This window comes from Maniola jurtina, chromosome 20 (genome assembly GCF_905333055.1).
Source record: "Maniola jurtina chromosome 20, ilManJurt1.1, whole genome shotgun sequence".
Taxonomy (NCBI): Eukaryota; Metazoa; Arthropoda; class Insecta; order Lepidoptera; family Nymphalidae; genus Maniola; species Maniola jurtina.
This window is the reverse complement of record NC_060048.1, coordinates 3,791,578-3,805,996: the sequence shown is the minus strand read 5'-3', so window position 1 is coordinate 3,805,996 and position 14,419 is coordinate 3,791,578. Positions and strand designations below refer to the sequence as shown.

At 39.6% G+C, this 14,419-nt stretch overlaps 1 protein-coding gene and 1 non-coding gene across 2 annotated transcripts in view; both read right to left on the bottom strand.

The window, feature by feature from the left end:
- Positions 1-14,419, bottom strand: part of LOC123875519 (dynein axonemal heavy chain 10) — a 77,722-nt gene that overhangs the window by 33,322 nt on the left and 29,981 nt on the right. The window contains exons 31-49 of the mRNA XM_045921391.1: positions 13,311-13,564; positions 12,954-13,102; positions 12,314-12,423; positions 11,897-12,075; positions 10,408-10,603; positions 9,905-10,002; positions 8,850-8,985; positions 8,514-8,600; positions 7,859-8,001; positions 7,606-7,784; positions 6,998-7,180; positions 6,553-6,678; positions 5,620-5,873; positions 4,931-5,119; positions 4,077-4,249; positions 3,202-3,367; positions 2,657-2,815; positions 1,433-1,527; positions 491-748 (exon numbers count right to left, since the gene is read on the bottom strand). Coding sequence (XP_045777347.1) covers positions 491-748; positions 1,433-1,527; positions 2,657-2,815; positions 3,202-3,367; positions 4,077-4,249; positions 4,931-5,119; positions 5,620-5,873; positions 6,553-6,678; positions 6,998-7,180; positions 7,606-7,784; positions 7,859-8,001; positions 8,514-8,600; positions 8,850-8,985; positions 9,905-10,002; positions 10,408-10,603; positions 11,897-12,075; positions 12,314-12,423; positions 12,954-13,102; positions 13,311-13,564 — 3,134 coding nt within the window. The remainder of the gene's footprint in view (positions 1-490; positions 749-1,432; positions 1,528-2,656; positions 2,816-3,201; positions 3,368-4,076; positions 4,250-4,930; positions 5,120-5,619; positions 5,874-6,552; positions 6,679-6,997; positions 7,181-7,605; positions 7,785-7,858; positions 8,002-8,513; positions 8,601-8,849; positions 8,986-9,904; positions 10,003-10,407; positions 10,604-11,896; positions 12,076-12,313; positions 12,424-12,953; positions 13,103-13,310; positions 13,565-14,419) is intronic.
- Positions 13,932-14,004, bottom strand: Trnaa-agc. Its single transcript has one exon. It is a non-coding gene; the product is annotated as a tRNA-Ala (tRNA).

The following is a 14,419-nucleotide window of genomic DNA, read 5'->3' as shown; positions in this document are numbered from 1 at the left end:
CCTAATCAAATTGAGCTGAAATGGTTACCAAGTTAGCTTCCCGGTGCAGCAGGGGTGATGCATGAGTATGACTTAGTTGTACAAGAGATCACGACACTTAGGGAACTTGTAAGAAAACGTCGAGCCTTCGACGTCATTTGCAGGTACCAAATGTTGGCTTCATTTGACGCTAGGTACCTAGCCTATGAAACGCCTACTTTTCTTTGATTTTAACGTCACCCATAGCCTAATATTTGATTTATGTATCGTCGATATGTTTATCCGATTGAATTGAAACTTTTTTTAAAGCTATAATAGTGCCGTTTGCTTGTGGTCTCCACACTTACCTATCAACTTACCAATTACCAAATATTATAGGTGATGCGTGGTGTTACTGTTTCATATTATATATTTTTTGAATTCATTTGAGAGTAAGTATATTTTTATCTTCTGTTTAACACTACCACAGGATTACTTTCGCTGGATTGTACTATGTATAGAAAGAAGTTACCTATCCCAGTACGGCTGGTAACCAAGATTCTTCGGATCCACGAAGACCATGCCCGCTCTCGATACAGTAGCTGGCGAGGCATAGTTGAGGTCTCCAACCTCGAACAGCAAGGCGCAGTATGGTGCCAAGCGGATCCGTTCTCCATTAGCCAGGGTCAGCAGTTTGTTGTCATCCATTACGGAGTTCATGTTCTCGATCCAAAGGGCATCCACGTCACCATCGAACAGGGAGTACCGACGCTCATCTTTCTCTGCAGGTCTGAAAAAGAGTATGGGTTAAATGAAAACTGTAAGGTTAGCCCGCTTCCATCTTAGACTGCATCATCACTTACCACCAGGTGAGATTGCAGTCAAGGGCTAACTTATATTTGAATAAATTAAAATTAAAAATGTATTTGTGTACTGCAGTATCTTCAAATTCGTAGCATAGTGATCAGGAGTAGGACGCAAGGATTCAACCAAACGTTGTATGTTTTAAACATACATTCCAGGTAAAACTACTCCAAAAAGAATTTTTTTTGATATTCGAAGTCATTCAAAAAGTCTATTACATTGGCAATGCTAGATAATGCCACGACTTACTATGCAGAACAGACAGACATACTATGATTAAGTGCTTTTCGAAGGAAAATATCGTGATTACATTCCTCACGATGTTTGCCTGCACGTCACGAAAAAATCCAGGGATATATGCGTAATCTCTCACAAAATCAGAGTAGCGTGATGTTACGTCAGTAGCTGATTTATTTGCTTACCCTTAGAAAATCGGTAGAAAAAAATATTCCTAATAATGTCAACAAAAAGATTGACTATATCTGAAATATTTGTTAAGGCGGCACTGACTAAAATTCTTACACAAATTAATCTTACAATAACTAACTTAATATAAATTAAGTTATTCACGTTGAGGAAACCTGCAAATCTGATTATATTAGGTATTTACCTGTTCATTTCCCGGAATATTTTGGAATAGAGTCCGTCGGTCCAATCTCGAGTAACAGGATCAAGTATGCCATACAACTCTATTACTGAACATGCCTGGAATAGGTATTATACCCCACTTTACCTGGATGACTTTTGTCTGCGAGCTGTACTGATTCGTTTTACACTTTAGTTAAATTTTATTACGTTTTCATTATAAAAGCCTTTATTTCAGTTTCACTGCCACACGGGAAAACGGAAAACTTTTGAATTACCAAACAAAACAAAATGTACGAACAGAGTTTCTATAGTTTTTCCTCGTTTTACTATAACAGCTTTTTATTATGCTTTTTAATGAAATTTGACTATTTGTAGTGTTGCTTTTTGTTTATAATAAGTTGATTTTTGATGTGCTCTATAATTTTTAGCAATTAAATATCACTTGCCTTAATATAACGGTGAATCATGAGGAAAATTGGAAGCCTGAGCGTTCTCCATAATGTTCTCAAAAATATGTTAATTCTACCCATCCAGACTTGGCCAGCGTGGCTTAAACCCTTCTCATTCTTATAGCAGACCCGTGCTCTGATCATCATCACGATTGAGTTTGATACTCAGTAATGGGCTGGCGATAAGTCAATCGTGAGGATGATGATGAAAATTGGTTCAGCACTTTTGAGACCTATAGCGCTTTCAAAGACACATATAGTACGCGACAAGTTGAGATGGCAATCGGGGCAGGGAGTAGGGACGCCACGTACGATTGCACAGCCCCAGCGCGCTAACCCGGTGCGGGATAGCGCAGGTGACGTGCGGGTGTGCCCCCGCCTTATAACCCTATTGCTATCTCGATCTATCGCGTACTATACATATTATTTACCTACCTACACAGTAGAAGCTGTGATAGCCCAGTGGTTAGAACGTCCGCCTCCTAATCGGAGGTCGGGGGTTCGATCCCGGGCACGCGCCACTAACTTTTCAGTTATGTGCGTTTTAAGCAATTAAATATCACTTGCTTTAACGGTGAAGGAAAAGATAATGAGGAAACCTGCATGCCTGAGAGTTCTCCATGTTCTCAAAGGTATGTGAAGTCTGCCAATCCGCATTAGGCCAGCGTGGCAGACTATGGCCTAAACCCTTCTCATTTTGAGAGGAGACCCGTACTCAGTAGTGGGGCGGAAATGGGTTGATCATGATCAGAGTCATTTTACACCAACTGTAATGAAAATCGTTTCATTTTTCATACCTTAGGGTTCAAGATAGTGAGCTTAGTGCGAAGCCCAAGATTTGTCTGCGCCTTCACCAGGGTCTTAATAATAACCGTCTTTCCGCCTCCTGTAGGTCCTACCAGCATGGTGCAATGTCTCGTCATCATAGTCTCGTACAACTGTACTATTTTATCCACCTTGGAATTAGATAATACCATTTTAATCGAGAAGCATTATGTCATTTAAAATGGGAATTAAAAATCAGCATGCTGGATGGGGGAGATTTTTCACTTAAGCAATAAATACAAAAGAACATAAAAATTGTTTAGGGTAAGCAGTGCGTTTATGTATGTATAAAGTGCACACTACTATTTTTGGTGCTGCAAATAGAACACTTTTATGGAATTACGTGAATGTGTCATTTAGGGCGGATATAAGAAGAGGGAGAAATTTTAAAAGATGAGACAAGCAAAAAATGTTAAAGTGTATATCCATGAGCTTTGAAGAACAAACAAATATGAGTTAGTAAGAGGTAATCAAAAAGCACAAATAAAATGCAGTCAATAAGAAGCAAATCCAATACCTGATGAGCAAGAACAATATATCCATCCTTTTCCAATACATCAATGACTTCCGCATTAAAATCTGGATATCCAACACGCGGACACTCCAGTCCCGGGAAGAGATCCTTGATGAGACCCAGAAATAGTGGTACATCCTCAAAAACAAACTTTGGGTGATTCATATCCCTGAGTGGCAGAGGATGATAGCAAAATTATAACATTTCACTGACAACTACAATATAAATAAAAGTAATACCTAGCTGAGCTTGTTGTGGGCTTCTTCCCAGACCAGGGCGCATTTGGTACCCTCGAGAAACACAGACAGAGATCTCCTTACAGGAGAGAGGAAGAGGAGGACAGATGGATGGACAGCGAACTGATCCCATTAGGGCTTTTTTCCCTTTTGAGATACGAAACTTCGGTAGGTATGTTATATTGTGTCAAGCGTACCTACCGAAACAGCGCGTGCTTATTTACCTGACGATAGCTGAGCTTTCCTTCGATCTACTCAATCTTTAACTGTTGTTTGCTCTTATTATACTACCTCAACATAATCAAATACCAATGACCATTTGCCTTATACTTATCGTTTTAGTGATTTAGTATCTTTCGAATCCGCAATGTATAGCGTGCAAGTTCGAGTCAATGGTCGCCTACGATGTAGCATTGACCCCAAGGCATCTGTCTGCTCAACGTTTGTCGAACTCTAGCGTCAGTCAAATGTTTTATTTTCAATAAAGTGCGAGCTTAAAAAAACAGGGTTGTTAAACAAGCGTTTTTTTTGTATCTTATAACTTATATTTCCTGTCTTCGTTTTTGCTAGTGTTCTAATTACACCCTGCAGGTATATCCATGACTGGCCGTTTTGGGGTGGATAAACGGAACACACCCTTACCTTAAGGCTCTCATTAGCACCATAATTTCGCTTAACCCAGGGGAGTCTCTCCTCAGCTTCCCCGCCATTCTCAGCACAGCTGTCAAAGCACGCAGTCCCCAGTCGTAGTGAGACTGTTTTGACAGTTGTTCACGAGCAACTTTGTATAGAACTGTCATTTTCTTGGCTAAAATCTAAAATATATGTGAATTCATTTGGATGTTGCGGAGTTACGAAGACAAAAAAAAAACAAAATATGATACAATGGACATTAACAAATTCTAACATGTAAGAATTATTTTAGGAGACTTAAACTTCTTTAATATTTATATCTTTTTAATATTTAAACCTAACAAGTTAAAAAGCAATGCACATTCAATATGGCTCAATAATAATGTACTGGTAGCTTGTAAAAAATGCCTTAGAACAAAGAACTATAGTAGAACTCCAGAATAATGCCAGAAGAAGAGTCAGTTCAATTCTATTTTGTTTTTATGTCACGCAGTCGTAATAAATAGATACAATTTACTCCGCCAATGGCGCGTGGATTGGAAAAGACACGCTAGAGAATAGTCGGCAATAGCTGAGAATTCTGTGTCTGGCTTTTGAGTCAAAATTTCACCAAACATAAACAATTAAGTATCCCTTAAAAATCTAAAAGCTTAAACTTAACGTCAAATAAATACGTGAGTAGGTATTGCCGGAATAATCTATATAGTACGTACAAAATGAGTTTTCACGCGCCATTTTATATGCGTCAACTATCATGTCAAAAAAGTACTAAAATTGTACTTTTGACATGATATTTGACACAGAAATTTAAAATGGCGCGTGAGAAATCATTTTTACGCATTATAGCTACTTATCATAATTACCTTAGCTGTCAGAAACCCATCAGAAAACAGAGATATCTGACAGATCATTTCCAAGTCCGGAAGGATGCAGACGACGGGACGAAACAGTGCCTTGACGGATTCGGGCAGTTCCGTCCGACCAGCGTACCCAGGGTTCATAGTAATGAAGATGCCCACTTTACTGTCCATGGCGATCTCTTGACCTTCAAACTAAGGAAAAAAATACCCTCAATAAATTCCCATTCCCACATATTAACACAGTGATGCGTCTATGGCCGTCTATGGTCAGACAGTTCATCATCATCATCATTATCAACCGATAGGTGTCCACTGCAAGAGAATTTCCAACGTCATGGTCTTGCGCTACCTGAATCCAGCGGCTCCCTGCGATTCTTTGATATCATCTGTTCACATTATAGGGTCTGCCAATACTTCGTTTTTCGGAGCGAGGTTGCCATCGCCATTATAATATCTTGAGTTTTCGAACTACATGCCCTGCCCATTGCTATTTCATCTTCGCAATTCGTTGAGCTATGGGAACACAAATAACAAAAACAATTTTTAAAGCGTGCCATGTCGTTGCGTTGACATGATAAAAAAACCTTCTTCTAAAATTTGTGTCATCACATATGTTTGAAAGACGGAATTGAAAACTGAATTCATAGTTCTCTGAAAATTGACTTCGAGAAAAACAATGATAAAAATCTTACGGTAAATCGTTTCAATTTCATGAGCAACGCGCTTCGTATGCATTGCAATTGACTTGAGATGACTGATAGAACAGATATATCGATCCGGTTGAACTCGTCGAAACAACCCCACGCTCCGCACTGGCACAAGCCTGCTAGAATCTGACCAACGGCTCTAAAGTCCATGCCTTCACCACAATTCGTTACCACACACAGTAAACCTAAGGCTTTTGCTAGGTCTTTTGTTGTTTCCGTCTTGCCGGTACCAGCAGGACCTGAAAATGTATCGAAATGACGAATTATGCAGTATCTTTAAGCAGTCACATTGGCACATAGTACTCATGTATGTGCACAATTTCGTGCACATGAGTGTGTATTTTTGGTTGTATGTTGTCATTTGTTCTGACAAATGGGTCATGTAAAGACATTACCACGGATCTGTTTTGCGATAACCTGGCTAAATTTAAAGCCAAGTTGTTCAAATCATTGGATTCCTCAATAGGATAACGATAATTAGTGTCAGTCCCTAGCCGTAAGTATATTGTATTTTAGATGATTTAGATAATTTAGCTTAGTTTAACTTAACTTTACTTTAACTTAATTTCCATCTTATTATATTCTTTTAAAATTTATAACTTAGGTATTTTTTCATAGTCCTTAGGTTAGCTATTATATTTTTTTTTTTTATATTTTACTGTACGACTTATGTTTGTGTTAATGCATGCTGTGACTGCCCGTAAGTGGAGTTGCATAAGAGCCCTAGAATTTAAGGAACAAAATGTATTAATCTAAATGTGTAACTCTGTGGGCGGTACCATATTAAATAAATAAAAATAAATAAATAAAGGCTGCCATTGTTTTTTACGTACCAAAGCCATTACTAGCCAAGTATTCATTTTTCTGCGTGAGACTGTACAAATTCTGGTTATAGAAAACAGTAAAATTTATCAGTACCTGCAGGAGCTGCACCAAGTTGCATGGTAAGAGCCTGTGTAATGGTGAGGTATATGCGATCAGTTAGTGGTGTGATCACTAGACGACCGTTCAGACCCATATACTCGTATCCATATTCAAACAATCCTGCAAACGTCATAAGCAAATGGTGGTTGTTTTAAATGAGTAGCGCGGCTTGGATAAAAGAGATTATTACATATTTACAAAAAGATGTTTTAGATGAATTAATTATTATTATTAATAGTCTACTTTTAGCTCACAGACACAATATTGGTCTTAGTATTTTCTATTTTTAAGTTTAGTTGATAATTTGTATGAATTGTATTTTTGTTTTTATTCTTTTTTTTTGTGATTTTGTTGAGCTGAATAAACTTTAATTGATAAATTTATTTATTTATTTTACATATTTCAGTATACGCGTACCCATTATAGGAATGCTTTATACCTGTACACTGTTTTAACCAAAGGTTGTCATCTTCCTTCTGCCAATAAAATCGAAGTTGACTCTCCCATTCAAACTCGGCGGCTTCGGTAACGTTGTCGCGAACAAAGCCTTCTATAATATCTCGTGCGTGGACGTCTATGGTCGTGATAGTTCGGAACTTGAGACGATCATTCGAACTTAAATCTAAAAGGACAGACAGACAGACATGACGGATCTATAAGGGTTCCGTTTTTTGCCTTTTGGCTACGGAACCCTAACAATCCATTAAAATTTTTTTCGAGACAAAATATAGTTAATGCAAAATATGATTATGATGATGATGAAATGTCTTCTTATACCGCTGCCTTTTTACCAGAGATGTACGATGTGGCAAAGTGGTAAACTAAATTAAAGATAAGCTAAGTGATGTAACAGATTCGTCCATGTGGATTTAGGCTATAAAAAAATCCCGTGGGAACTCTTTAATTGTCTGGGACAAGAAGTTGCCTATGTTCGTTCCTGGGATGCAAGTTATCTCAGTACTTCGTGGATGGGCTGTGAAAAACTAAAATATAGACAGACAGATAGATACACTTTCGCGTTTATAATATTAAATTATTATGGAGTACCTTGTCTAACTTTAACAACAAGTGCATCCAGCTGCTCATTCTGCTGCTGCAAATGCTCCTTCATTGCCCGTTTGTTACCATTCCTGATCCTTACGAAGGTCTCCTCCGTCTCAGCAGTCCACCAAACACCGTTAGCAGCAAGACACACCATTCCTTGGTACTCCATTATCCATTCCGTCCTAAATTGTAAATGGATATTATAAAAAAGTAGATTATGTTAGTTAAAAAAGCTATAAGAGGCTTTTGCTTATACCTGGGTGTTCTCCAATTCTTGCCATAATAGAAGATGGCTGATTTGGTGATAAATTTGTTTGTGTTCCGCATTTCAATAAGAACTAAATTCATCCAGTCTTCTACCCTTCCTTCTGTGTATACTACGTTGCGAAAATCCATTATCTGCATAAGAGTATGTAGGTATGTAATTACACTAATAATAAAATTATTATATTTTCATACTATATGTTACGGCTAAACTGACTGCATCCAGTTGTAACCGGCTAGAACTAGGTACAACTGCGCTTAGGCTTTCAGCTGTTACATAATACAGTATACGAGTAATTAGAACGCTAGCGAAAACTAAACTACCTAAACACAATCTAATACTAATATTTGCCTCATACTTGTAGTTTTAGTAAGTTATTATTTTTTAAACCCACAATGTATAGGTTGCAAAACTCGGGGTCAATGCCCCGCCTACGACGTGGCATTCCCCACGCGGCACCTATCTACGTAATGTTCGTTGGCCTTTACCGATGTTATATTATTTGCAATACATTGCGAAGTTTTAAAAAATACAGTATTTTACTCTTTTTGTGGTATCTTATCAGTAATCATCAGTACTATCAGCTATTTTCGTTTTTTCTAGCGTTTTTATAGCACTCTTTATATTAAAAGGAAAATCTCCTAACCTCTCCTTCTGCTGATATCATTTTAGCTGCAACAGGGCGATTCGTATGATCCACGTACAAGTCTAAGGCTCGAATATTGTCAAACATCTGGAAAGTGTAATGCTATTGTACAAATTGTACTAAATAAAACATAAATCTCTTTTTTTTTGTATTCTGAAAATCAAATAGTGTCCCCGAGATTTTTTTATAAAACCTTTTTTCATGCGGACAAAGTTTTTTTTGGAAAAATTATGAACACAGTAGTTTGCAATGGTTTTAATTACTTCGCGATAATATATTATTATCTTCATTTTAAGACTGTTTATTTGGCCTGTTATACTTATATTAAGTTCCAACCTTAATCATATGCTCTTGTACGCAACTACATTCACTGCTACCAAGTATGGACAATAGTTCATCTGTTGATATGAAGAAAAACCTCGGGAAAATTCGTCTTTTTGAATCTAAATAATCATTGAGCGACTTTTGACACCTAAAAACAAGAAACGAAATATTTATATAGCCCTGTAACACTACAACGTCACCAGTTGGCGCTAATTATAGGTTGGGGAAATATAGATCGCATCACTCCCTGTACCTTGCCAAGTTGGAACTAGATGGCGCTGACTATAGGTTGGCAAAAAAGTAAATGACGCTAGGGAGATTTCCCAACCCTACTATAAGACCCAGCCATAGCCAATGTTTATCAATCAAAAATCGATTCAATCAATGGATTCACTAGTACGGATCACTCGACACACGAGGTCACCTTGTAGCCGCGCTTCCGACTTTCGCTTCCACTGCGTGGGACGAATTGTATGGGACACGACTCTCTTAACCCCGTGTAAAAGTCGCGCTTCCGACGTCCGCTTCCACTTCGTGGGACGTTCGTAAGGGACACGACTCTCGTCGCCTAGTGGTGCTTCCGACCTTTGCTTCCACTGCGTGGGACCTAGGTTAGGGACTCTACTCCGTAAAACCTAGAATAAATCCATTGTGTCTTCACGCAACGTTGCTGTTTGAATTGCTTCGGCTGAATCCCGACCCGTCGACAACGTGGAACTTTTTCCCCGCTTTCTTACATTCTGGCGCTCAACGTGGGGCAGTGCTTCTTACAGCCCTATATTTGAGAATAAAGAGGAATATTTTTAACTAGCTGATGCCCGCGACTTGTTCGCGTGGATGTAGTTTTTAAAAATCCCGTGGGAACTCCTTGATTTTCCGGGATAAAAAGTAGCATATGTGCTAATCCAGAGTATAATCTATCTCCATTCTAAATTTCAGCTCAATCCGTCCAGTAGTTTTTGCGCGAAGGAGTAACAAACATACACACACACACACACACGCACACACACACACATACAAACTTTCGCCTTTATAATATTAGTGTGATTGATACGAGTATAACTTACTTCTGCAGGCCCAATCCCAAATTAACTAATTCTTCTAATCTACCGCTTATTGTGCAGCAATCAACTACAATAAGCCGTTTGGCAGTGTCTATCATTATCTAGAAGGAGAACAAAAAGTTTAAATATTACATCGATGTTAGCATAGACTAATACTGGCTATTCCTTCTGCACCGTTCTACCATAGGACAGCGAAACAACGCAAACATTGGAATCCTTATGTGGTCGATATCCAAACGATACGAAATACTTATGTGGTAAGAAATATTTTTGCTCAGCGTTTCCGATACGACCCGCTAGAATGTGGAATGTACTTCCAGCGTCCATGTTTCCTGCCATGTATAACTTAGGTAAATACCTACAAGGCAAAAGTGAACAGATATCTTCTAGGCAAGCGCGCTCCAAACTTAACGTCATCACTGGTTTTTCTTGCCACCCTATCTTGCAATTAAAAAAAACTTGGACTAAGTACTTAGTTTTTGTTTAAATAGGTGTATACTGTATACCTTTCTAAATGCCTTGTCAATATCATCAAATTTCTTAGCCTCTTCAGGCAACTGAGTGCGGATGTCGCCTCCAACGAAAATTCCTTCGAGATAAAGCCATTTCCTCTGCGTTGCCAACCATTCCTCGATCACCTCCGATATTAGAGAAAGACGTCGTTCCCAAGTTTGTACTACTGTCAGGAATGGCCCGATAAACCTGAAATTTAGTTGTTTTAAGACTGGCAGGTACTAGGTTTTTAAAAATCGCCGTGGTGCTAGTGAGACAAGCGATAACTCGCACCGGTCGCTTGGAAGCGGACGAGGCATATCTACATTTAATTCCTATGCAAGCTGCGCGAGTGTTTTAAAGACTGCAAGAGAGCGGTGTTGAGCGTTGATAGCTCTTGTCGTTACGACAAAGTCACTTGCTGCGATGCTGCCATGCTCTGCAGAGCCATAGCATCGTCATCAACTTTGTTGATGATGATCTCGACTCACGAGTTGAGCGTCTAATCACGGTCCTCGTCGCAGTTGAAATGCTTCGTCACCGTGAACGTAATGTTCGCCCACGTCTCTTGGACGTCTCGTACACCGCGCTAAACTGCTAATTCCTACTCACTGCGAAGCTGCCATGCTCTGCAGAGCCATAGCATCGTCGTCCACTTTCACTATGATCTCATCACATGGGTTGAGCGTGTAGCCACGGTCCTCGCCACGGTTGAAGTGCTTCGTCACGGCGAATGCGATGTTCGCCCACGTCTCTTGGACGTCTCGTATACCGCCCTCGACTGCCAATTCCTACTCACTGCGAAGCTGCCATGCTCTGAAGTGCCATAGCATCGTCATCAACCTTCACGATGATCTCGTCGCATGGGTTGAGCGTGTAGCCACGGTCCTCGCCACGGTTGAAGTGCTTCGTCACCGTGAACGTAATGTTCGCCCACGTTTCGTACACCGCCCTCGACTGCCAATTCCTACTCACTGCGAAGCTGCCATGCTCTGCAGAGCCATAGCGTCGTCGTCCACCTTCACGATGATCTCGTCGCATGGGTTGAGCGTGTAGCCACAATCCTCGCCACGGTTGAAGTGCTTCGTCACCGTGAACGTAATGTTCGCCCACGTTTCGTACACCGCCCTCGACTGCCAATTCCTACTCACTGCGAAGCTGCCATGCTCTGCAGAGCCATAGCGTCGTCGTCCACCTTCACGATGATCTCGTCGCATGGGTTGAGCGTGTAGCCACGGTCCTCGCCACGGTTGAAGTGCTTCGTCACCGTGAACGTAATGTTCGCCCACGTTTCGTACACCGCCCTCGACTGCCAATTCCTACTCACTGCGAAGCTGCCATGCTCTGCAGAGCCATAGCGTCGTCGTCCACCTTCACGATGATCTCGTCGCATGGGTTGAGCGTGTAGCCACGGTCCTCGCCACGGTTGAAGTGCTTCGTCACCGTGAACGTAATGTTCGCCCACGTTTCGTACACCGCCCTCGACTGCCAATTCCTACTCACTGCGAAGCTGCCATGCTCTGCAGAGCCATAGCGTCGTCGTCCACCTTCACGATGATCTCGTCGCATGGGTTGAGCGTGTAGCCACGGTCCTCGCCACGGTTGAAGTGCTTCGTCACCGTGAATGCGATGTTCGCCCACGTCTCTTGGACGTCTCGTACGCCGCGCTCGATCGCTAATTCCTGTTACATTACATAAATAAAGCATCAGTAACTCAATTTTGAAAAATATGCATTTTGGTTTTAGTTCTGTACTTCAAAAAGAAAAAAGGAATCTCTCATAATGGTTAACGCAAATGAATTGCTTTGTCTTTGTCATTTGTATGGGATTACGTAACAGAGAAAGCTCTATATTAACTTCTCTCCGTGGATTGAGTATTATAGATGATGCCTGTGACTTCGCTCTAGCATTTCAGTTTACCTTTATTGCATGGTTGACGATTTCTTCAGCAACATCCTGATACTTGTGCAGCTCCATAGCAAACATGTTCTCTAACGTAAATCTGTCCGCTGACATATCGAATGTTTGACCTGCAAAAATTGATATAAGTAAACTATTTATTTGGTTTCGTCCATGTTGGTAAATAATTTTTCGTAACCAGCTGAGAAATAAGATTAATTATTTCGTCTTTTCATAACTGGTTTTATTAATCAAAAATATTATTTATCCGGAAATAAGATTAAAATGTATTTTTGTAACTTTTTTTTACTGCTTACTAATCAACTTTAACTGATTACTAATCAAGGATAATGGGGTGCATAAATGACTATCACACTAATATGTGTTAATATTATAAAGGCAAAAGTTTGTGTGCATGTACCTATGTGTGTATGTTTGTTACTTGTTCACGCAAAACTACTGGACGGATTTAGCTGAGGATGGAGGTAGATTATGCCATGGATTAACACATAGGCTACTTTTTATCAAGGAAAGTTAAAGTTCATGGAAACTGTCGCGGGCTAGGGCAAGCTAGTAAAATGAAAACTAGATTTAATTCGTCAAAAGCACTTGTACAAGATTATTTGAACAAAAATCTGTCTATTTTTATTTCAATAAGTACCAGTTTTTTCCATTAGCTCCTTCCAGTGACGTTCACGCATTGCTTCGTTCTTGAGTGACACCATAAGTGGAACTACATTCTTGAACTGTTTCATTTTCGTATCTAACATCACACCAACAGGAGTGAGACGAACGTTTTTCGCTAGCTTCCTGAAACGTTAAATTTATCTCATACATATTTTGGCAATTCCTAGATGTAAGAACTAAGAATGTGTTGCCGTCTAAATCGCGCTATGCATCTGGCATCGATTCTCCCCTCCATTTTTACTATAGGATTACTGGACTATTCCAGTCAATTACCTATAATTTCCGCAAGATTCAGCATGAATTATTTTGCAAATGCAATGGCTGTGTTTACCTATATTCTTTGAAGAACTGCTCAATACCGTCAACCAGAGCCTGTGGATTTAAATTGACCCACAAAGTCCTAGCCCATAGCTCCCTGGCGTTCTTTTGTGCCTTGTAAATTTTGTAAATCTGATCCATGGCTTGGAAGTCAGACTTCGCTCGGTTGAACGTAGAGAAATCCGCGAGAGGATTGTCGAAGAGTTGTTCTGCTTGCTGAAGTGTTCTCTTCCTTGATTCCAGTTCATCAAAGTACTTGGTATATTCCTGTAAAATTAGATTGTATTGTACAAAGTGCTAGGTACTCAGACTTGTGCGCGTTTGGAACCCTCGTAGCTTTAGTTTTATGTTACGTAATTAATTATCACCACCATCGTTCACAATTTCGACCATCAAAAGGAGTACAATTGTACCTACTTTGAATAAATGATTTCGACTTTGACTTTGACTAGTGCCCCTAACATCTCGGCAAGCTGAAGTTAGGACGGATGTACTAAAAATAATGAGCCTCGTTTTATTATTATTTACAAATTCTTTTATTTGTTTAAGACTCTAATGTAACAACCCTGAAACAGCTGATCGCGGAAATATACTTAACGATATTTTGTTAAAAATATCTATAAAAATATAGTTTTGGAGGCGCCGGGTATCGATCCCGGTACCTCTCGCATGCTAAGCGAGCGCTCTACCATCTGAGCTACGCCCCCTGATATATTTGTATATGAAATACGTACTTACTTATAATTAATATTATAATAAGTTAAAGTTAAGTATGATTTCGAGTACGTGACCTTTTAAACATACTGATATGTACATATAAAATGCAATATTGCATTCAATCAATATTTGTATATTCCGTATATCCACCCTAAAACAGCCTCTCTAGGGTGTTTACTCGGAAACTACTATCCACCCCAAAAAAAAAATACCCGTGGGTGGGGTGGATTTTTACGATATACGTTCCCGAGTATACACCCTACGTTTGCTGTATTAGGGCGGATAAATAGAATAAGCCTTATTTACAGATTAATCTCCTTGATAAGGCAATAAACATTTTGTGATCCAATATTAATAATAATAATAATCGCAGCTGAAGGTACTTTTTACCCACATCCCTTGTTG